Genomic DNA, 23,620 nt, shown 5'->3' on the forward strand with positions numbered 1-23,620 from the left:
CACACACAATAAATCTACACACATGCACAGTACAGACACTCACCAGATACTCAAACACGAGTGTCAGGCACTTGTCAGTGTGGATTATGTCATGGAGAGTGACAATATTGGCGTGCTTCAAGTCTTTCAGTAGAGACACTAGAAGAGGGGGACATGTCAGAGACTGTCAGTCAAACACAGACACATGACAGTACCTTACAAGCTCCTTGACAGTTTGGTCCCGTGTTGGCCTGTAAGATGTTTACTTTCAAATCACATGATTTAAACAGCAGCTCGGTACCTTCCCGGATAGCTGTGCAGGGCGCACCCTCCTCGTGCTCCAGTCGGATCTCTTTCAGGGCTACTAAGTTGTCTGTTAACTTGCTTCGCCCTTTAAACACTGTGGCGTAGGTCCCCTGCAGAGATAGAGAAAGTATGTGAAGTGAATGCAGTTTGAAGTGAGGTAAACTGAGTATTTGACTTTCACTCATTGTCTTCATCGATCTCACCTCCCCTAGTTTGTCCAGTTTGATGTAGGTCTCAAGTTTCCCAAAGCCGATTTCAGACTAGAGAAGACAGAAAGACAGTTGAGGAAGTTATGCATTACACTATCAATGTGCATTATCACTTAAGCAGTTTGCATTTCTTGTGGTTACAGCCTCACTGTAGGCCAGGCCAGACCACTCGCCATGTTTAAGCTAACTATCTCTAGGATCAAATCCTGCAGGCCACGGCTGTTAGTTCAGATTACAGTCCCATTGCTGTTGACTCTTGGCCTACAACTGCAGGGGTCTGAGTCACCAGGCCTTGTTGTTCTCTGTGTGTCTGTGTGCATGTGCTAAAATATTAGTCTGGTTTCCATTCTAATGTAGCACAATTTTTTTTTATAAAATCTGCAAAATAAAATGCTTTTCCATCGACGACTGATGTGCGAATATTTGGAGTTGGTTTGAGATAAGCAGTGGGCGACGCTAACTCTCCACTGGTGCCACTGCAAAAGACGAACCTCAAATGAAAGCAAACAGTGGATGTATAATAGCGAAGAACACACTGGACAATGGAAAAAAACAGCTTTGGATAATTATTATTCCAGCTCTGTGCCCTTGGAGGGTTCTGGTAATGTGTGCATACATAAGCGTGTTGAAAGCCTCTGAAGATGCCAAAGAAAGGTTGCGGTGGCCGATGCAATGTCTGCACATCATGACTGTACGTCATCATTTATTCGCTGAATCTGTTTCCACTGCACCTAGGACCCAGACACACCAAGCTGACGGCCGGCCATTGTTTTACGTTGGGTTGTCAGTGAGCGTCTGCCCTGTTAGTTTTTGCGGTGTGTCCCACAACGTTGGTGCTAGTTGTTCCGTGTCGGCTTTTTGACCAGCATGTCGATTCAATGTCAGAGACGGTGGAGCCCGTCTGTGAATTAAATCGCTCTGATTGGTCGTTTAGCTCAGTGCACAAGATGAGAAGCTAAAGTGAGGAAAGTAAATGTAGCCCAGGCTATAAAGTGACATTATTTTGTTGAAACTATTCCTTTAAAATAATTCCTTTTATTTGTGAAAGAAACAATTTAATGAAAAAAGGCATTAAAAATTCTAAAAGCAGTTCATTTTATTCTGGAATAAATAGATGATTCATAAATAGTTCATTTTATTTTTGAAATATCATTGAAATTAATTTATATGCACCAACAACTGTTAAAACCTGAGTTAAAAGTGGTTAAAACGGAGAAAAGGAGAAATAGAGAGAAAAAAAAGGAAAAAAGAGAGTTGCCGCAGAGGGCTACGTAGAACGACCCAATCAGTGAACCCCTCTGGGTTCAGGTGATCAACCCTGTAGGGTCACGTCCGGTCTTCTCTTCCGGTTCTGCGGTCATGTTTACCTCTGCTGCCTCATGTGCTACCTGATCCAAACCGCGAGTAAACCTGTTGCCATCCACGGGAGCTCCGTGAGACCGGATGATTTCCACCGACCTGGCGAGGGTAAATGCTGAAACTGTGCTCCTAGCTTGATCACTCGGTCAGGTTTTTTTTTCCTGTGACATCATTAGATGACGTCCCAGCCACATCCCACCGTCCAGTGGAGAGCTTCAGCTGGTTTCGTGTGAAGTTTCCAGAGATCCAGAGATTGTTTCCAGATCCCAGATCCATAGATTCCCAGCGTGAGCTGGGTGGCGAGCCGCATTGAAACTACTGATACTGAACTCTGAGAGTAGAGAAGAATTCCTTCATTCCCCCTTTCTCACGGACTGTGTGGTAGGACAGAACAAACATACACTGATACACTGATACACTGATACACTTGACACGGATCCGAAGAAACAAGGGCCCCAACGGTAACTTTGGGACACAAAGGGTTTTTCTTTTTGCCGGCTTTATTATTTTAGTTTGTTATTTTTCATTGAATGCCTTGCAACAACTGTTGTATTTTCATTGTGTTATTGGATAATAATAACAAGTGGCCACAAAAAACTTAAACCATTGCCTGTGTCTTTTGATTGCTCAACCACCAGGGTTCTCACTAGCTGATAGTCTTCTGTTACTGGTCCATCTCTCAGCATTTACTATTACTTACCTGTACTCATGTTATAACATCGTAATAAGGGTTACATAAACAAACTTCTGAAGTCAAGAGGAAGTGAAATCAAAATAAATTAGTTGTATTAGGTACATTTTTTTAGCCATTGAGCTCTTTAGCATAAAGAATTTTTTTGTTGTTCACAAGCACACAGTAATTGTCCTTTGTACTTTCAACACTGGGTTGTGGTGTTAATTTGCTAACTGGCTAACTAGCGTCTTGAATCCATCCTGTTGGTCCTCTGGTTTTCACTTTTGAATGATGAATACACTACTGCCTGCTGGAATTGAGTTATTTTCTGACAAAAAGGCGCAGAATGTACATGCTAGTTGGCCATTAGCTGTTGTCTTTGGGGTTTGTTTAGTGCAACTTTTTGGCCGCGACACAAGCAATGTTGGGCTATTCAACAGTCAGCCATTGTTGCCACTGGTTCTTTGATTTCAGTGTGTCTGGGCCTTTAGCTACATTTGCCTTTAAGCCATGATACCAGCTTTTACACCACTTCTCCAAAAGTGGTATTTTGATATTTTTAAGATTTTTTTTTGTGAAAGTGACAGTTGACAGTGTGCATAAAAAGAGGACCTTACTTGAAATGGACTTTATGTGACTTTATGTGTCTGTGTCTCCACTGTATGTTATGTATGTCTTGTGTTTTGGTTGTCTTGGTCATTGAAAATCACTCACCACCATATACACTGCATTACATGTATGTACACACACATATACCTGTGTCTCACAGAGGGAAAGAAAAGGCTATGGTGGCCTAATCTGAATACAATGTAATTCCGCCACCGTGCTTCCTCCCTGTGTCTCTTTAATGCTGCATTGTGATGCCACTGTATTTTGCACATGTATCCTTTGGCCACAGGAAGTCAGTATAACAAAGACAGCTAAATATCGCTCCTCTACTCCAGATCACTTAATGTGGATATTTACTTTGAAACATTTCTATAGATCTCCAGAAGGCATACTTCAAATCTCTATGTGTGTGTGTATAGTTAATTCAGAATTAATCTGGAATTCACTTAATAAAGGATTAGCTGCATAATGCACTGTATATGGCCCCTGGGTTTCCAGGTCATGAATTATAGATAGATGTAGCTATGTCAAGCTGTGATACCCACATGCCTGTCAGTGTTTATCCCCCTCCCTGTCACTTTCCCTCACTTATTTGTCTATCTCCGTCAGGGTCGTTCCAGCCATGTTTGATCTGTGTTCGTTTCTCTGAATCTACCCATCTCTCTCAATCTTGCGCCGGCCCTTCCCGTCATGATGCTAATATGAATGCCAGGCCGATGCTCGTCTACGAGCGTGTGTGTGTGTGTGTGTGTGTGTGTGTGTATGAGGGGGAGGGTCTCCAGTGACCAAGTTAGCTGATGAAGCATGTGATCTCTTTAAAGGCATGCCTAAAAGCTAACATCAGAACAAGCTCGGACACACAAGATGACATACTTACACACTAGAAATGTGTGTGCATGTGCATGTGTGTGTGTGTGTGTGAGTGCCCATGGACACAAAAGGCAATTTGCATAATTAATTAACAAGCATCATCTTATTTATGTATCAAAATCAATATCTAGTGTTTCTGGGAATTTGCAATTCTTAAAAATAATAATAAATGCAAAACCTTTTCTGTACAAACTGCTGATGTGTGTGCATGTACTCAGAGCTGTACATCTAGTATGTGCAGAACATGTACAGCATGTATGTGTGTGCCTTGTGGGCAAGAGAACATTTGTGATGAGACGCGCAACCTATGCTGAAATGTAAACACACACACCGCCCTGCACACACAAACACACTGTTCCCATCTCTGTGTTTGTGACAGGCGCTGTCAGGAGCTGTTGCTGAGCTGTGCTGCTCTTTTGGCAGGGGAGTCAGTCTCATGAGCAAAACACACACACACAGTAACACACACAGACATTCAAAAACATACAAAACATACGTACGTTATGGCCACATCAACCTCACTCCGGAAAATTAAATCTCCTTGTTGGAACATCTCTAAAAAAAGGAGGGCCCAGCTCTTTACCCGCAGCTCACTCTGAGTTTACAGCATGCAGCTGCACTCCCTGTCAATGTACCTTGCAATCCTTTTCAGATGTGTGTGTGTGTGTGTGTGTGCGTGCGTATGCTTTCGATGGCAACGGGTTCATTCCATTCCCAACGCTCCAGTGAGCTTACTCAGCAGAACTAGGTCAGACCAAGTTTTTGTGACAAAATTACAGCAACACGAAACCAAACAAAATGCGTGTTCCGTCTCAGCTTATACAGGAGCTGAGGAGACGTATGGAGAAACGACCGGACGGCAGAGGTAAGAAATTTGAGAAGGGTGATGTCTGCAGCCAGACTCTAATGTGTGCTGAGAGGAAAGTCCATTACCTCGACCACTTTTCATTTCTAAATAGGGTTTCTCCTTGTGCCATCTGTAAGACGGCTCCACGAAAGAGTGAGAGGATGGATTGAGAGTATTGAATGGGAGAGAGAAAATGACATACTTCCTGAGAAAAGAGGTGGTGGGCGAAGGGGAGGTGGAAAGAAGAGGCCTTTCATTAACATGATGTAGCCACTCGTCAGGGCTTTGATCAATCAAGTAATCAACATGTTGCACTGTGTCACCTTTTTCGTGTAACCCTGCCAATAGCAACAGACAAGGCCTGACCTAAAGGAGAGCTAAACAGCAACATAATATATAGTATGCTATAAATACAGTGTAATATAACCAAGAGGAGAAGGGGAACATAAAATGCCGTGATTGTACACTCAGTTTTACAGTTATAAAGTCTAATATTCTGTCACTGCAGGGCTGAATGGGTTCTAAAAAGTAAGCGCTGCATAACAGTTAAGTGTCGTTGTTTGAGATAAAATGACATCTCTTTCCTCAGCTCCATGGAACACTGAATCTCATTGGATGGCTGTGAATAATTGATTATCAATGGGCAACCACCATGGGAGAAAACTGATACCATCCAACTACATTACATTGGAAGCGATTCAGAGATCAAAATACACGGTTTCAAATGTGAGCATCTGTAACGGGACACCCGACACACGGTCTGTGTTACGGTAACAAATGACAAGCTCACTGATAGCCTGAGAGCCATTACATCAGTGTGCTCAGACACATACCGTCATTTTTAAGCAACCTGGTCTGGGCTTTTATCCATCAGACTTCTTGTTATGCCTCCTTCCTACTGGACAAAAAAAAAACAGTAACATCTGGCTTTTGTCTTTAGTGGGAAGTGTTACTATTGGCATTCATTCCCAAGACAAATGGCTCTGCAGTAGTCGTGTATTTATCGGCTCCAGCGCCAATCAGCAGTCATGGAAAAATGTTCCAAGTAGGTATAGCTGCGGCCGGAGCAGCTACGTGTCCTGCACTTCAGCTACATCACTTGCTCACCATACTAACAGTTCAATCCACTATCAGCCCCCTTCACCTCTTAGTCCAGAAGTGGAAGCTCTGAAGAAAATGGTAAGGGTAGATAAGGTTATGGTAAGGGTCAGTGGTACGTGTCATTACTTTCAAGGTGAATCACGTCATGTAGACCCTACGCCATAACCTACTCTGTAGCCTGACCTGCACCTCCCCAGAATTGTAACTACGCATCGCGGTGACGCAGACCTCCTGTCTATTTCTGTATACTGACATTTCCCTCAATGAAGTTTTTATCTTCTTTTATTTCACACATAAGAAACAATAAACTGTGAAGACAGTAAAGCCTCCACTAAAATAGCATTTTCAGTCTTGTGTGTGATTCATCCCTCAGCGATTTATACTTCGGTATTTATCCAGGTTTCATATGAGCAGAGGAAATATCTGCTCGTCGCTAGGCTAATTCATACAATGTAAAATGCCATGGGCTTGTGCTAATAATGTTAGCATTTTGTATTTGTTTGGAAAACATGTTTAGTATGACAGTTGATTTGTCAGTGAACCTTGTGAGTTGTACAGGAGCCAAATTTTGTAATGTTACCTTTGTTAAATGTTGCCGTTGTCCGTGACTTCATATGAGAAGAGGAAAAGCTACATGCTTGGCTAATTTATACAATGTAAAATGCCATAGGCTTGCGCTAATAATGTTAGCATGTTGTGTTTGTGGGGAAAATGTGTCCAGATAAACACAAGTGTTTGTCTGTGAATGCTGCGAGTTATAGTGAAGCTGATTTGTGTACTTGTGTTTGAAATTGTCTCTATTAAGCCATGTTTAATGTGTGTTTAATGTGTGTTTTGAATCAACTAAACTTTACAGCACTTCATAGAAACCTGCACCGTAGACTAGTGTTTGGAGGTGTAACTGCAGAGTGACACAGACACACCACCACACAAGTATAAATGCTCACAATGGCGTAGGCTACGTGCATAGGGTCTGCGCACAACCATAAATCCCGCCTAAGTTCCAGCTACAGGTGCTCAAACTGACCTAAGGGGCAGCGTTAAACTCTATGAGGAATGCATTAAAGTGCTGACCTAATTAACTCCAAAGTTCCAGCTCGGGGCAAGTGAAAAGTAGGCCTTGAACATGCAAATAGTGTACTGCACAGTCAAAAAGCAAGGGTGCACTGCACTAAATAAAGTCAACAATATGAGCCACTTTAAAAAAAAAATGATCCAGCTGTGTTGTAGCTTCCTACAGACACTCTGCAGGCTCAGCAAGGTGACCAAGATAAAATAAAAGATTTCCTTTCCTGCTGTTCAACTGAAACCTAAGTACAGACTTGTTTTAAATTTCATCTCAGCTGTCTTTTCTTACACTGCAGCTCCTCTCCACATACCTGTTTATCCTTTTCAACATCTTGCTACTTTTAAAATCATGTCTCATCTTCTATTCCCTCCCTCTTCCTTTGCTCTCTGGCTCTCTTCAAGGTGTCCCGGTGTGTAATCCTTGTCAGGAGAGGAGCTGCAGCAGATGAGTCTGACACTGCTGCTGAATTATTGATTGACCTATTACATCACGTGCATACAACAACCCTAAGGAAGATACACAGCCACACACAAGTGGACAGACCCAGGCATGTTAGAAAATGTCCGCCACTCATTTACATTGTGAAGACGCGAGCATCACAATAGTCTATCCCCTTCTTCACATCCACCCTCACGCCATAAACCTCTCTTGTTCCCTGCAAACCTCTCTTCAAAGATTCTTTCCTTTCATGTCTGTGAGACTCCTGCAGAAAAGCTGCGTCATTAAATCGCTTCAAGCAGAGAGCCAGAGGCAGGGCACCGGCCCTGTTCAATAATTACAGCAAAAATGGTTGATGGAGGGCGAATCTTTAATGCTTTCCCATAGCACACAGAGGCTTTTGGTAACCACGTTTAAAGTTAAATATATCAGTAAAGAAGACTGTGTTTTATTAATAAAGAGCAAGCATGTAAGACTGCAAGAATAAGTGAAGCAGAGAGCAGTGCACGCTTGTCTTATTCAGCCGGGTATGAAAGGAAACTTGAGACAAAAGAGTGACGTGGAATAAAGTGTGACCAAAATAAAAACCAAGTGAGAGAGCAGGAGTACTTCAGCAGCAACACAAAGGGATATAAAGGGACATGCTGCATATTCATGAATATCTGCTTACTTCTACCCATCATCCCCTTCTCTATCCATCCCATGGCAAACCCCTCCTCTCTCTCCCACCCCCAGATTCATACCCATAATGCTCTTGGCCTGGATACATAATACAAAATGAATTCATAATGCATCCCCCTACCGAGCCATTGTAAGCTCCAGTCTATAGCGTAAATCATAACAAAAGTGTTAAGAAGTCTGTCTGTCTATGTTTTTGTGTTTCAAATGTGTGAATATGTCAGTTGTGCACAACGGCATTAAAAGTTCATTTTACTTTTTTTTTTTCTTTTTTCAAAATAAAAGCAGCGGCAAAAGAGCAGCACACACCCAGCTGTGCTCTCAAAAGCACATGTGCAGATGCTAAGCAGCAACCGACGCATCACCAACGCAGCTGATGGAAGCTAGTTTCAGCTGCTTTGCACACACAGATGCAAATTTTAACACACACATACACACACACACACACACACACACACAATGATTACTGACCAACGAAGCACGCCGTAGCCTGCGGCTCATGGGCTTGTCAAAAGGCGGGCTGTTCATGGCAAACTTCTCCAAGTAGCCCTCCGGTAGCCTGATATCAGCTGGGAGGGACAAACGTTTGTTTATGTCCTGTAACAAAGAGACAGAGAGATTCAAGAGAAGGGTTACAGGTTAGAAAATAAGAGGTTAAAATGCATCAATCATAACTTTTTTCCCCCTAAATTGAAACCTGAATCCTACGTAAGCAGTGGCATGTAAGAAGGAGGGTTTTCTGTTCCCATTAAAGGAATACTCCACCCACAAAATGATCATTTATATGTCCATTAGGCACCCCGTGTTACTTGAATTTGTGAGGAAAACTTTATTTTTCTCGCCTCCACAATGAAAGAAGGATGCAAAAATGACAGACCTTCTTGAACTGAAGTCACTAGATCATGGAAGATTTAGCCAAACCTCTGCGGTACTTGTGTCAGATGCTCACACTTGACTCATATGTTCTGGTCATGCCCAAGCCTAATGGAATACTGGTGATCTTTTTTTGACGTTATATCTAAGATATTGGATCTGAATCTAGACCCATCACTTCAGATTGCCGTCTTTGGTATCCCTAGAGAGGGTGTTAGAATGACTGATATGCAAAGGGCTGTAATCTCAGACTGTTCACCCGCTCAAATACATCCTGGCTGCAAGACTAAGCGTCATTTTTGAAACTGGAAAAGATCAAATTTTCTGCGCGTGGCTCAGCTGAGAAGTTCTACAAACACTGGCAGCCTCTTATCTACCACTTTGAAACAATGCAATCTATTTCATTAGACAACAGTATGGGAAGTATGACCGGAGAGAGATAAATGTAGATCATTTGGGGTATGTAGTTAGTGCACTCAGTCACATGTATATTGATGTATTTATTGTGTAGGAGACGTAACAGTGTTGAATAAAATTTGGTTACAAAAAAAAAGAAGAGCTAAACTACATCACAACATCAGTTTACAGACTCTCAACTCGTGCAGCATAATCCAAGTCTCATTTATCCAGTTGTGCCTAGTCAACTCAATTGGATGCACAAGCAGAGTTCAAAGACACGCCCTTGTCCAGGCGTGCTACTCCTGCATGGAAGTGTTTTAAATTGCGCGGTTTTAGCGAAAATGCATGCACAAAACTGATGTTTTAATATAGCTTCATCGAGAATGTTTGCATTTTTTTGGATTCTCCGTTCACCTTGGAGGCGCGTGAGAAATTCATATTAATTCATATTAAAATTCACACCATTCACGTTACAAGTTTAAACTTAGTGATTCAATTTTATATCACTGGGACCTGAATATAAAATGATATATTATGTGGACATTGTCGCCTCGCAGCAAGAGGGTTCCTGGTTCGAACCCAGGATGGGGGAGACCCTCTGTGCCCAGTTTGCATGTTCTCCCTGTGTCAGCGTGGGTTCAACCCAGGTACTCCAGCTTCCTCCCACAGTCCAAAGACATGCAGGTTAATTGGTGACTCTAAAATGTCCGTAGGTGTGAATGGTTGCCTGTCTCTATGTGTCAGCCTTGTGATAGTCTGGCGACCTGTCCAGGGTGTACCCTGCCTCTCGCCCAGTGTCAGCTGGGATAGGCTCCAGCCCCTCCGCGACCCCAGACAGGAAGAACGGTTGCGGAAAATGAATGAATGAATAAATATTATTTATGTCATCTGGCATCTTTTAAATGTTCTTTAACATGTATCAAAGTATTGACCAAAATTTAATGAATTAAGTGCAAATAGTCACATTTTTGGGTTAAATAAAGTAAACATGACAAACTGGTCTTTGCAATTACATTCCCTCCTTGTATTCATCACCTCTGTACGTTGAGTGACATCATATTTCTCGGCTATTTCACAATACTTTAATGACTCTGCCTAAACTGATCATCGTGATCTGACATCAAAATTCTTTCTCGAGCCTCGGTTACTACTCGGCCTACTTTTGTACCACTGAGAAAAAAATCTGTTTTCTCCATCTGTCAGTCCTGGCAATGAGTTTGTCAAGTGAGTGCTGCACAAATACACAATATTGCTCCACAGGTGCCATCTGCTGTTGTCAATGACTGATGAATGATCATTTGAATGAAACTTATGTCTCATAGGGTTGAATGAAAGGCCAGTAGGACGGGACATGATGGGACTATGTCCACCGTGGTTCTGGCGTGTTTCAGGCTAATTGTTGAGCACACTGTTAGCAAAGGCAGAAGGTTGGGATGCTGCTTTTCACAAGCTCACTAACTCATCTTTCTTTTTATTTTTGTTACTGACAGATTTCACTACATAGCACATGCCAACCCCATCAGCTGCAACAACTTACACTTCCTGGCTCTTGCTTGAACACAACACATGTGATGCTACTGTTCCCACAATACATCGCTCCTGTGTGTTACCCATGTAGGACATGTTCACTGGCGAGATGCCAATCACACGGTGTTTCCATGGCAGCAGTGGGGGGGTTGGCCCAGTCCCAACAGCCCCACGGTATGTGTCCTTGATGTAAATGTGTGTTTACATCTGAGCGTTAATGGGGGGGTTGGAAAGTGTATATGTGGCTGAAGATGAAAGGCAGAAGGATTTTACGCCTGTAACGGTTTTAACTAAGCTCATTGGCTAACATAACAACAAGCAGTATTACACACAAGCCGTCACCCTAAGGATGGTGACACACTGCACAGTTTTTCGACATACACCCCAAAAGCATACACTCACACAAACTGGAAGCATGAAGCAATGCTCTGCAGACTGCATAAGCACATGTTATTAGAAATAAGCCACAGACGCATGCACTAACATGACCTACGGACTTTGACCTGAGCAATTTACACATTTGTAAGCTCCACTGAATGTGTGAATCATAAGAGTAAAACGCACAAGCACTGGAACACGTCTACAGTGAGATCAACACACTAAAGCGGCATATTACTGCCATAAAAATACTTATTTTCTTCAGCATTTAACAGACCTCATGCAAATGCAAATGCATCTCATGCAATTCTGATGACCAAAACAAACGTGAACTATCCATTCTCCTTTTCCAAAGGGCAACAATGGACAAAATGACACTCGTGCCCTCTTGTTCACTGGTTCAGACTGAATAAAGACCCACGCACAAAAACCTTAACACACAAACACATGTGCCCCCATACTCACAATGCAGAACAGCTCTAGTAGCTCCCTCATTGTCCTCCTTAAACGTGTCTTTCTATACACTCACGCACAAACGTTTTCCACGATGCATGTCTCTGACCTGCCACATGACTGCACACACACTGACAGAGAGAGAGAGAGGCAGAGAGAGAAAGAGGGGCTGGCACTGTGTTGGAGTGCCATCCACATGCTCAGAGGAGGAGGAGGAGGAGGAGGAGGAGAGGGAGGAGGAGGGGGAAGGCAGGAGCAGAGAAGAGAGGAATGGACAGATTCCTGAGGGGAGAAAGGCAGATGGGGGGAAGGGGTGAATGGGGTGGGGGGGTGGGGGTGGGGGGTGGCTGAGAGGAAACATTGTTTTTCGGCTCCCTCCCACTGTCATTTTGTCCTCCATCTCTCCTTCTCTCTTATCATCTCCTGAGCCCTGTTCCTCTGGATCTCCGCTTTCTTTGTCATACCAATAATTATTCCGACTTCTATAATTACTCTCTCACCCCGGCATTTTCCTCTCCTTCGCTGCCCCCCCCCCCCTTTCTTTCTCTCACTCTCTCTGGTAAAAAAAAAGCTCTAAATTAGTCCCCTCCTCTGTTCACAGCAGTCAGAGGCAGCAGCCTGTGTGTCCAGAGGCATTTCCCGTAATACTGCTGCGCTCATCACTCTACAACTCCTTCAAACAGACACACACATGTGCACGCACACTCTGGGATGTGGCAAAACGAAGCAACAAATTGCTGTTACCTGTTCCATAGATAGCACAGGTGCATCCACATAGACCGGCGACTTACTGTATGTTAAAGCTTGTCACAAAAACACAGGTCTGTGGCTGAAATCGTAACAGTAATTACAACAACTATTGGATTCAAGTGATTCCACAGCACAAAAAAAAAATCGATGATTGCTAAACTGGTGTTCACTAACTGAAAGCTAACTACCTGCATGCACTGCGCAGATGGGGGAACAATACGTAAGTTTAATCGGCCAGATAAAAAGAGTGATCTGAGGAGTGTCACAATTAGTTTTTTTGCCATCCAACATAGCCTGATTTTTAAAACATAAACTAGGGCTGAACAATCAATCAAATTCAAATCGATATCAGGATGTAACAGAACGCAATTTTCAAATCGCAAAAGCTGTGATTTTTCTAATGCTACACAATCTAACTGACCAGAAGGTTGAAAACACCCGTTCCCGTGGGTTTCACGTGCACACACACTGCCCTAGAGTAGATGAAAAAAAAAAACTTGCAAAATGCCACAGGCAAGCTTTGGTGCTCGCAGTACTACTGCGTGAAAATGGCCAAGGCTGCGTTCAAGTGCAATCCACATCTTCACATATTACATTGTTTTAAGAGTACAGTTTGCATAGTGAGAGTGTGATCAAGCGAGCAAGTAAGAGAAAGACGGTACATGTGCTCACAGCAGTTGTCAAGTGGTGGTAAATGTATAGCTAAGGTTTCAGGTTGTCCATGACTAAATGCTGCAGCTCATCGAGACTAAGTAAAGTTCCTGTGTCTCAGCTCCGCAACTTCTAGGTAAAGCCTCTCAGTAAGCAGGAACGGTTATTAACATGTTTACAACAAAGCTTTGAGTTATTTAAATATTTACCAGCTGTGACAACGTCGTGACGGCTGGTGTTGTTTTCACCTTATGAATCTGTGTGTGTGTGTGTCATCGTGGGGAAATTTCATCCTGGTGACGCCTATTGTAGTGGGAACTACCGCAGAAGCCCTTTTGAGTATTCTGGAAGGTGTTTATATTACTGTCTGTCTGTTTGCCTGTTTGTCTCTCTGTTTTTGTCAATGCAATAACGTCGCAACCATGCAAGATGCAGTCACCAAACTTTACAGGTGTGCAGTTTAGATCAGAATGAAGGTTGGGTTTGAAGATGGGTGTGGTCTGCGTGAGGCCGCCACAATTACAGGGGTAGGAAGCCACTGCCTCCACCACTGCACGCACTTGAATTTGTGTGATTTGTTACAATACTGTTACTGACAGGAGATCAGTAAGAATCATATCAAAAAGGAAGGTAGTGGAAGATGAGGGACTTTTTAAAAAAATCACACACTAAATTGTAATTGCAACATTGGTCTAAAAAAATCACAATAAATATATTTTCCCATATAATATCTATCTATCTATCTATCTAGATATATATATATGTGTGTGTGTGTGTGTGTGTGTGTGTGTGTGTGTATGTACAACTATATCTGCAGTAAACTAATATCAGCAGATACCTGGGCAACCAACGTTACTATCTAACACACTATATAGTCCAAGGTGTGATATGCGGAAGCTACTTTCCTGTCTGTGATTGATTACGGTGAGAAATTGTATATGCATGCAACCTCCTCAATTTTATATAGCTTTGACTGAGTATACCACGTTTTACTCATCACTGACCATTCACAGACAACAGCACTGGTATATTGGTATATATCTAGTATATCTATAAAGCAATATTGGGCAAACTACCTCTGTACCCTTCTGTGTGTCAGCTCTGGTAGTTACCAGCTACGCTCCTCCAAGTGGTTTGCCTTTAAACCCTTTCAAACCTAAGCTAATTGGCCTGGTTTCTTAAAAAACAAAAACAAAAACGTGAGAATAAGGCAATGAGCAATTAAAAAAGAAATGACCCAAAAGATTAGCAAGAAATTAGTAAAAAGAGAGAATAAAAACAAGATTTTTTTTTTAAAGTTAGAAACAAACAAACCAGGAAAAAGGACCTTAAAAATTCTAATAATTCTGTAACATGGTTTTAAATAATAATAATAAATATAGTTTTTCCCTAGCTTTTTTCCCTTTTCCTTAACTTTTTAAAAATAATTTTCTAAATCTATTAATTTTTTGCAATTTGTGGGACATTTCTAACCAAGTTGCTCATTGCCTTTTACCCCCATGTTCTTAAAGGAAATTGCTCCAATTTGCTCAAATATTTGCGCAAGGTGTCTGAAAGCAGCACAAGAAAAGTGATGTCACCCCAGGTTTCAAAGGGTTAATGAACCCCAGGTTTTAACAGATCTGGGGAAAAGTGCATTCTCCTACTCTGCACCTCAGACATGGGACAATCTTCAAAAAGATCTAAAATTAAATACACTTATATCCAACGATGAATTTGAGGGCATCATAAAAAATGTGGTGACAGAGACGTGCTTGTTTTTCTTGTAGTTGTTTTATTGTGGATTTTTGTATGACATGTTGTATTTGTTGCATTTTAAATGTGTCTATCTTGTAAAAGAGATTTACAATCTCAATGGGACTTCCTGGTTAAATGAAAATAAAATGTGAGGTGTGTATCTGGCTTCCCATACCTCGTTAGAGATGCGCCGATGGTGGTTGTTCCTCATACGAACCCTAACTGGACTCTGGACCTCATCAGAAGACGTCCCAGATGCCTGGTCACTCTCCCCATCTGAACCCATCTTCACATTCTCATGAACGATACCTACGACACACAGAGACACAAACAGACTGTTAGTATTAGAAATTGAGGCAGTACTTTAACTCAGGTCTTCTGGGCTGCTTTTTTGCTTTGTTTTGTGGCACTCTGCCTCTCCTCTCTTCCTCTACCACTCCCCGTGTACCCATCAAAGGACACAACCTTCCGGTTTCTTAGATTTCAATCACCCATCTGAGAAAGCCATATTGGGGTCCCAATCCCCAGGTGATGGATTGTACCACCAGCCATGCAGGGGTGTTAGTGGAGTGTGTATAAAATACCACTGGTAAGATGAGGAGGTCAGAGATCGATATCGCCCTGCATGCAATGAGAGCTTTCCCGTCTTTGCCTCCAACCCCCCCCCCCCCACCCCCGCCCCCCCCCCCCGCCACACACACCTCCATTCCCCGCAGACTCCATCTGATTAATGAGTCACGGTGCAGCAGACAGGACTGCTTCCGTCAGTGGTGTGTGTGAGTAAATGTGGGGGGAAGGGTCTCTCTTTGGGTTTCGGTGTACGGTGCCTGATAGCTCTCAAGTCAGGGTCATGGGCAGCACGTAAAGTGTGTGTGTGTTTTGTGAAAGAAGCTGCTTCATTAGAGGATGTTAAGCTCAATCCTAACGCTTGCAACATCTTACCTTACCCATCATCCACTGTTTACATTTTAGACAGCCACCATAGGCAGAGGAGTGACAGACAGGGAGAAGATTAGGGGATTGGGGGATGGATGGTTTCGCTGGGAGGAAGAAGAAGAGGAATAAGTGGAAAGAAAAATAAGTCCCTTGAGTGATTGTGACACATCAGCCGTAAGATAGCACGACTGAGAGGCGGATAGGTAAAGCTATTTATGATGTAGTGCGCTGTCTGTCAGCTGTGGAGTGGGGCAACACCACCTGAGGCTGATTCCAGGTCATTTGTGTGTGTGTGTGTGTGTGTGTGTGTGTGTGTGTGTGTGTGTCTCTTTAATGCAGTGAAGGTTAGCATTTGAGAAAGGCAAGCTGGTCTGTGGATTCGGCCTTAATGGTGTGTAAAGTCTACGCAGAGCCTACGCCATAGTCTACACAAGCCGCCTGTGCCACTGTGTGCATTTATACCTGTGTCTGGGTCGCTCTGCAATTACACCTACAAAACTGTCTATGCTGCTGTGTTGAGTTTCTGTAAAGTGCGGTTAAGTTTGATTGACTCAACAAACACACCTAAATCAAAACAAAAAAAGACTCCATTATAGCCCACAAGGTTCACCGACAAAACATTTGTCTTTTGCTGGACATTTTCCCCACATATACAACATGCTAACGTTATTAGCTTAAGCCTATGATATTTTACATTGCACAAATTAGCCTGGCAGTTAGCAGTTTTTCTCTACTTATATGAAGCAACTTGGCGACTTTCTAGCTACATTTAGCGACTTTTCAGACCCCCTCAGCAACTTAATTCCTAAAAAGCAACAAATTTAGCGACTTATTCAGACCATCACAGAAAAATGCCTAAAATATTCCCATGCATGCTGCTCAGAGTAATCAGTCCACGGCTCATCCACCATCAGCAAGGGGACTCTCCCCTCTGTCGTCTTTTACAGTGCAGTAGTTGTGGGACAGGCAGGAGGAGAGGAGGTGTCGCTCGCAGTGGGAGCTCTGATGTGGTGAACTTCTACGGTTATGATGACGTTCTCTGAATCAGAAGTGCTGTAATATAAATACCAAAGCTTTCATGCCAGTCAGATGTTTTGTTGAGGGGTTTTCTATTGAATCAAAAGACCCCACCACTATGCAAATGAATGTATGATGTCATCTGGCGACTTTTAGCTTCTTCTGGAGCTAGTACTAGCTGCTTGAATTAAAAAAGAGTTGGCAACACTAACATTTCACAAAGGTAATGTTACAAATTTTGGCTACATTATAATGCACAAGGTTCACTGACAAAACAATTTCCACATTTTCCCCAAAAATACAACATGCTAATATCATTAGCATAAGCCTATGGCATTTTACATTGCATAAATTAGCTGAGTGACTAGCAGACTTTTTCTCTATTCATATAAATCCAGGATAAATCATACAGAGGGTTTTTTTTGTCTTTGCAATTTATTGTTTGTTATCTGTGAAATAAAAGTAAAAACAAAAGGTTTATTTCTGTTGAGAGAAATTGTTTACAGACTACTAGTCTCGCTCACCAGACCTTTCTCAAGAAAAGAAAGGTCTGGCTGCGCCGACTCTCACTTTAAGATTGGAGAAAAAAAACGCCTCGGTTTTTTTTGTTTCTTTCAACCAATCACAATCGTTTTTGGCGGTGCCACAGCAAAAATATTGCCGGGGGAAACAGGTTTTGGTGTAACACGCCCACAAAAAAATCGCCTACAGGATGCAAACCATGGCAGAAAAATGGCTACATCCCCGCAAGATCAAACACCGCAAAAGTTAGTAAAGGACGTGTTGAAAACTGCTACACAACGGGAAGTGGTAGGGCGGGACTTCAGTGGGTGGCTCGTTCCGCCCAATGAGAGGCTGATCTATGCAGTGAACTTCCGCCCACTCAGACTAACAGACTACAAAAGTAAACAGGAAGTCTGCGCTGCTGCAACGTGCTTCTGGGAAGGTGCACGTTAAGCTATCGTAGGTACAGCGTCAGTTCAACACGCAAGGATAAATCCTGCTTCAGGGTTAAAGGATGGGAAAACAATGGAATGGAAAAAATGAGCAGTGTATTGACAAAATGAAGCTCACTGGCTTTTCAACACAGTTTTTTTTTAAATTATAGTTCGTGCAAGATGGATTGTTCACGTGTTAAGTGCTGCTAAAAGCATGATAACCGATGCATTTATCAAGCCCATCAAGCCAAGTGTTCAACATAAATTAACAGGAATAAATTGTGTAAAATATTTTAAAAAGTATGAAAATTATGACTTTATTTTAATTTCATAATAGGATTTTTTCATTTCAAAATGCAACCTGTTCTTTCAGTGGCATTTTCCTCAATAACAGTTTCATTTAATGCAACTTTTTATTTAATAGTGTCCCTTTTCCTGACAGTGGGGAAGTCACAGGCCTCTCACCTTTCCACTAATCACATACCCCCTGCCTATTAAACTAACAAGCAGTTAACTACCTGTGTAGATCCCAGCTGCTAATTTCAGCCTACATCTGTCCATCGGTCTATCTGTTGACAAAAGCAGCATATGCTCATTAGCAAAACACAACCCCAACACATCCATCTGTGTAAATTCTTAGTAAACCTCTTTGTAGTCATTTAAATCTCCAAGTCTGACGTACTGCCTGTGGCCTCAAAGCTAGACACAGGAATGCTGGATGTGCATACAAAGCAGCTTGCTAAGAGAACCGAGCAGTCAGTAGTCATATCAGGAATCAGCCCTCACAACCCTGATGGTGAAACATTAAACTTGAGGTAACTGACACCAGAGTGAAGGAAAATTGATCCAGGATATCTACATACTGACGGACGCACACACATGACCACGTGCCCACCAAGAGTGAGTATCCAGTGCTGCTATTATGTCACAGGTCTGTCTCACTTTCAGAAAAAGGTCCTGATCCTGTCTGTTTGTGTAAACAGCCGAGAAGATGCGGGTGGATCAGACAAAGCAACCTGACCTTGGAGGAAAATTCCATCACCTGGGCCTTGAAGCAGGATAACAACATTCTGCTAACACAAACAGCACGTGGATTTGTCTCCCATATACCAGCTTCCCCAACACACTTTCTCTCCTCTAAATAACACACACAAGTACACACACGGACTTCCTAATCACGTGGGACATTCTTTTCCAGTCTCCTGCAGGTTCTTTCTGCTCCATTACCATAGCAGACTAAGAGCAGACAGTAAATGTCATGAGCTACCACTGCCTCCCCGTGTGGAGCCAGGCTGGCCTAGTTAGGGTTGCTGACTCCCTGCTAGCACATCTGAAAGAGTGAGTGGGCTGCTTTTAGGGCTATTCTTGCCTCACCCAGCTCTGCGTACTTCCACTTAGCTGGAAGTCCATCTCCGGCACATGTTGGCAGTGCCTTGGAAAATGATTGAAAAGCCAGCGGAAAGAATGTTTAAAAAGTAAAGTAAGTGTGAGATTAGATTTAAGGGCCCTTCAAAGAGTAATGGAAATCTTGGGACTTTTTTTTTGTCATAAGCCCTCGCTCGGCAAGGTCAGACATCAAGTTCAGTGGGTTGTTCAAGGTTGCGCTGGCAGAATTAATAGTCACTGTCCACATCCAGTGCATTACCCACTATTATTACTGTGCTTTGAACTGAATCATTTGGCTTCTTCTTTTTTGCTCTTAGGCCAGAGGTTGTCAAAACAGTTTTTAAGTAAATGACAGCATATTTTCTGAATTTGGCATGAGCAGCAGGAATAGAGATACCACAGCCATTGTGCTGACAAGCAAATAGATAAAAAATTCAAAAGACGAAGGACTGTGGGGTCCCTGATGACACCAACACACTGCTCTGGGCTAACCCACCGCATCTGATCTCAAAACCAGCTGCATAAAGGAAATAATATTAATTAATTAATACATTATTATTAATAAGATGTTCAAAGCTGTGGGATCAGCAGATTCTGAGAGAAAGCTACTTTACATAAATGCATGTTTTCATATCTAATAAAACCTCAAGACCTGTTTAATGTTAATTTAAAGGGACAATTTACGGCAAAATAAATAAAAAACATATTTTTCCCCTTACCTGTAGTGCTGTTTATCAATTTAGATTCTTTTGGTGTGAACTGCAGTGTTGGAGATATCGGCCATGTCGACAATGTCTCTTTCCAGAAATGACCCAGTTACTCAAGATAATCCACAGTTGTTGTGAGCATGTAGGAACTATTTTTTTGCTACGGAACTACACCCACCAACAAAATTGTCGAGAAAGAAGCAGGCATGTACTGCTAGCTCACCTAGCAACACTAAGCTAGCTAACGTTGCAATTCAACCAAGGAGGACTCGCCCTGTCTGGAGCAGAAGCCTCTCATCCATGAGTAGATGCACCCTTCCTTCTGCGCAGTGATATGGTTGGTGGGTGTATTTCGGCAAAAAGAAAACAGTTCCTACATGAAACTGCTCACAACAAAGTCTGTGGATTATCATGAGTAACTGGGTCATGATTTCTGGAAAGACACATTGCTGTTTGGTTTTTCAAGTATATGTTTTTTGATGTGTTGAGCACCACAAGCCGAGTGCCACTGCCAAACAATCTAGATTGATGAAAAGCACTGCAGGTTTTGGGGTGAAATGTCCATTTAATGTCCCTCAGAGTGAGATCAGACACATCATGTGTGTTTGTACAATGAGAATAACACTATTCTAGGCCTTTATTATGCACAAAGATGCTAAGTTACTTACAACATCCTCTATTGGACAACATTTATCCTTAAAAAAATCCATCAAACTCATACAAATTGTTATAAAGACTGCTTTAATCAGCCTAGTCTGGATCTGATGAAACGGAGGATCGGGATGTAGATGAACTTGATGATGGGAATGACAGTGATGAGACTCACCAATACGGTTTCCTGGAGGACGGCATGAGTCCAGCACTCGAAGCATACGGAAAGGTGACAGCCTCAGTGGGGTGTCTCTCTCCCCGATTCTTATCCCCTCTCCCACTCTAGCCTCCCCTATCCTTGGGTCTCCCGCGGTGGGAGCACGAGCAGCAGGGCACCCCTGGGGGTTGCCTGGCACATCCATTGTTCCAGAGGACTCAAAAACACTACAGTTGAAAGTGCGATTAAAAATTCAAAAATACATTTCACAAAGAGACGGGGGTAGAAAAAAAATCCTGGCCTTGTTGAGGAGTGGAAATCACTTCGGTCCAGTCTGGGTGGGACCTGGGCTTCAGGAGTTGTAGCTGTTTAACGGCAAAATCCAATCTTCAGGCTGTATCTGTATCTCCAGGACAGCCCCATGCAGAAGAGAAAGAGTCTTACGTAGGGAGGACAGCGCAAACTGCACAGGCACACTAATCACAATGCAACAACTCCCTTGGCTACTACTCCACTTTAACACACTGTCTCTCCCTCTGTCTCTGTTTTCCTGTAGACACTCCCTCTCTCCACCTCTCCTCCGTTCTTGCTCTTTTTCTCTCTCCGCAGTCACACTCTGCTTGCTGACTAAGGAAGGTCAAACTGCGTGCAGGTAGGCAAAATGCTGCAGAGACAGTCCAACACACGCAAGCTTAAAACTGTTACACCCCATCATCTTGCAATAACAGGTGTTGTGTCTCCATCTATATAATTCACGTTGAAACACACACACACACACCAAAACTTACAGCTCCTCCTAGGAAGGAAAACACTTTCATCTGTCTGGTGTTCAACTATCTGATCTCTTTGGCTGCCGGCTCTTTCCTTCACGCTCTTTCTCTCTCTAGTTAATTTTTCATTTCCAGTCCAGTGTCCTCTTCTTCTTCTCCTGGTGTTTTTCTCCTTCTGTCAGATCTCCTCCCTGTTCTCCCACTGTTATTCAGCGCACCACTCTGTTCAGGCTGTTGTGCTGCTCTCCTCCTCTCCACTCCCCTCTCTCGATTGCTCCCTCCTTGCCTCTGGCGCCCCTATCAGTGCTTTCAGTGTTGTTAGTCCTCTTGCTCCCTCCCTTCACCTTGCTATTACTCTCCTCCCTCTCATGTGATACCAATCTCTCTTTCACTCCCTCCTCCTGTGTCTCTGTCCCTCCCTCGCTCTTCCTATCTCCGTCCGGGTCCAGAGATGGTGTTGTATGTGCAGTACAACCCTCTCTTTCTATTCAGGAGCCGATGACAACATTTTCTGTCTGATCAGCCTCTTTCTCGCACTCGGTCTCTATCGCTCGGTCTCATTCGCCTTCTCTCTCTTTCTCTTGCTCTTCTCCTCCTCTCCACCCTCTGCCTCCTCGTCCTTATCACTCTCTAGCGCAGAAATTGAAACCCTGAGGCTTTTGAGTGACGCCTCTGGCATCCTAGCTCCCATCTTCCCCCTTGCATTCGTTCTCTCCACCTTCCTGTTTCTCTTTCTCTCTCTCTCTCTCTCTCTCTCTCTCTCTCCCTCTCCCTCCATCCTTCCCCATGGACCCGAAGAGCAGGCCATTATTCATTCTCGACCCGTGCGCACACACACATGCACTATCCCTTATACATGGCGCCGCACACACAGTAACTGTGCATCCCTATAAAAACTACACACATATATGGCTCTATGTGACACACCTGCATAGCAAACACAATATGGACGAACACACATTCCTTATAGAAATATCAAACAAGGATCTATTCAGCAGGATGTGTAAGTGTTCATCCTGATAAATGTTTTGCTGCATTTGAAAACACCTGTGTGTTGTTGTTTTTTTTTGTAAAGATCCCAAAGGTCCCTTTCAAACCAAATATGCAGAATATACTGAGGGGGCAGCAGCACAAGCATCAGGGGCTTGGAGGTCCCATTACATCCTTAATGTGATCTATTTCCTGTTGCAACACAACACTGAGGGATCGATCTTTAGTGTAAAGCAACAGGCTGTGAGTCGTGGAGAGAACTGATTTGCTTTGATACGGAAAGGCAGAATAATTGAAAGTTTTGTAAAGGATTCATTGGTTGTTTCGGTTTATTATTTAAATAGCTGTTATACCTATTAGTACAGTCAACACTGAAGGTTTTGTGCTTTCTAGGAAACAATCTTTGGTGCAAAGTAACAAAGCACAATTACCCCAACGTGTTCCCAGGCCAGATGAGATATGTTATCCCTCCAGCGGGTTCTGGGTCTGCCCCGGGGCCTCCTACCAGTGGGGCGTGCCAGGAACACCTCTAACAGGAGGCGCCCAGGAGGCTTCCTGATCAGATGCCCGATCCACCTTAACTGACCCCTTCCAACGCGAAGGAGCAGCAGCTCTACTCCGAGCTCCGTCTGGATGTCCGAGCTCCTTACCCTATCTCTAAGGCTGAGCCCAGACACCCCAAAGAGGAAACTCATTTTGGCCACTTGTATCTACAATCTCATTCTTTCGGTCACTACCCAGAGCTCATGACCATAGGTGAGGGTTAGGATGCAGATGGACCAGTAAATCATAGCCACAAAAATCGCAGCAAAAAAAGGCAAATGTAATGAACCAGAGTTAATCTGGGGTTGGCTTTCACTTTCATCTGCAATCCTGTTTTCAAACAGTAAGAATAATCCCTACATAGTAAACCTTTAAGCATTCATTCATTTTCCGTAGCCGCTTATCTTGTTAGAGGTTGCAGGGGGTAGTCGCCAGACTATCACAGGGCTGACACATAGAGACAGACAACCATTCACGCTCACATTCACACCTACGGCCAATTCAGTCACCAGTTAACCTGCATGTCTTTGGATTGTGGGAGGAAACCGGAGTACCCTGAGAGAACACACACTGACACAGGGAGAACATGCAGACTCCACACAGAAGGGCTCCCCCACCC

At 43.1% G+C, this 23,620-nt stretch overlaps 1 protein-coding gene across 6 annotated transcripts in view; it reads right to left on the reverse strand.

Annotated features, from left to right (window-relative positions):
- The window catches only part of LOC125892239 (cyclin-dependent kinase 17-like), a 59,438-nt gene that overhangs the window by 12,888 nt on the left and 22,930 nt on the right, over positions 1 to 23,620 (reverse strand). For 5 of the 6 annotated variants that reach the window (XM_049582125.1, XM_049582123.1, XM_049582124.1 and 2 more), the window contains 5 exons: positions 15,082 to 15,215; positions 8,610 to 8,735; positions 489 to 545; positions 281 to 395; positions 44 to 138 (listed from right to left, as the gene is read on the reverse strand). In XM_049582125.1, the coding sequence (XP_049438082.1) occupies positions 44 to 138; positions 281 to 395; positions 489 to 545; positions 8,610 to 8,735; positions 15,082 to 15,215 (527 nt within the window). Of the gene's footprint in view, positions 1 to 43; positions 139 to 280; positions 396 to 488; positions 546 to 8,609; positions 8,736 to 15,081; positions 15,216 to 20,716; positions 22,176 to 23,620 lie in introns of those variants that run through there. The other variant, XM_049582127.1, reaches the window with a different exon arrangement.

This window comes from Epinephelus fuscoguttatus, linkage group LG7 (assembly GCF_011397635.1).
Source record: "Epinephelus fuscoguttatus linkage group LG7, E.fuscoguttatus.final_Chr_v1".
Classification (NCBI taxonomy): domain Eukaryota; kingdom Metazoa; phylum Chordata; class Actinopteri; order Perciformes; family Serranidae; genus Epinephelus; species Epinephelus fuscoguttatus.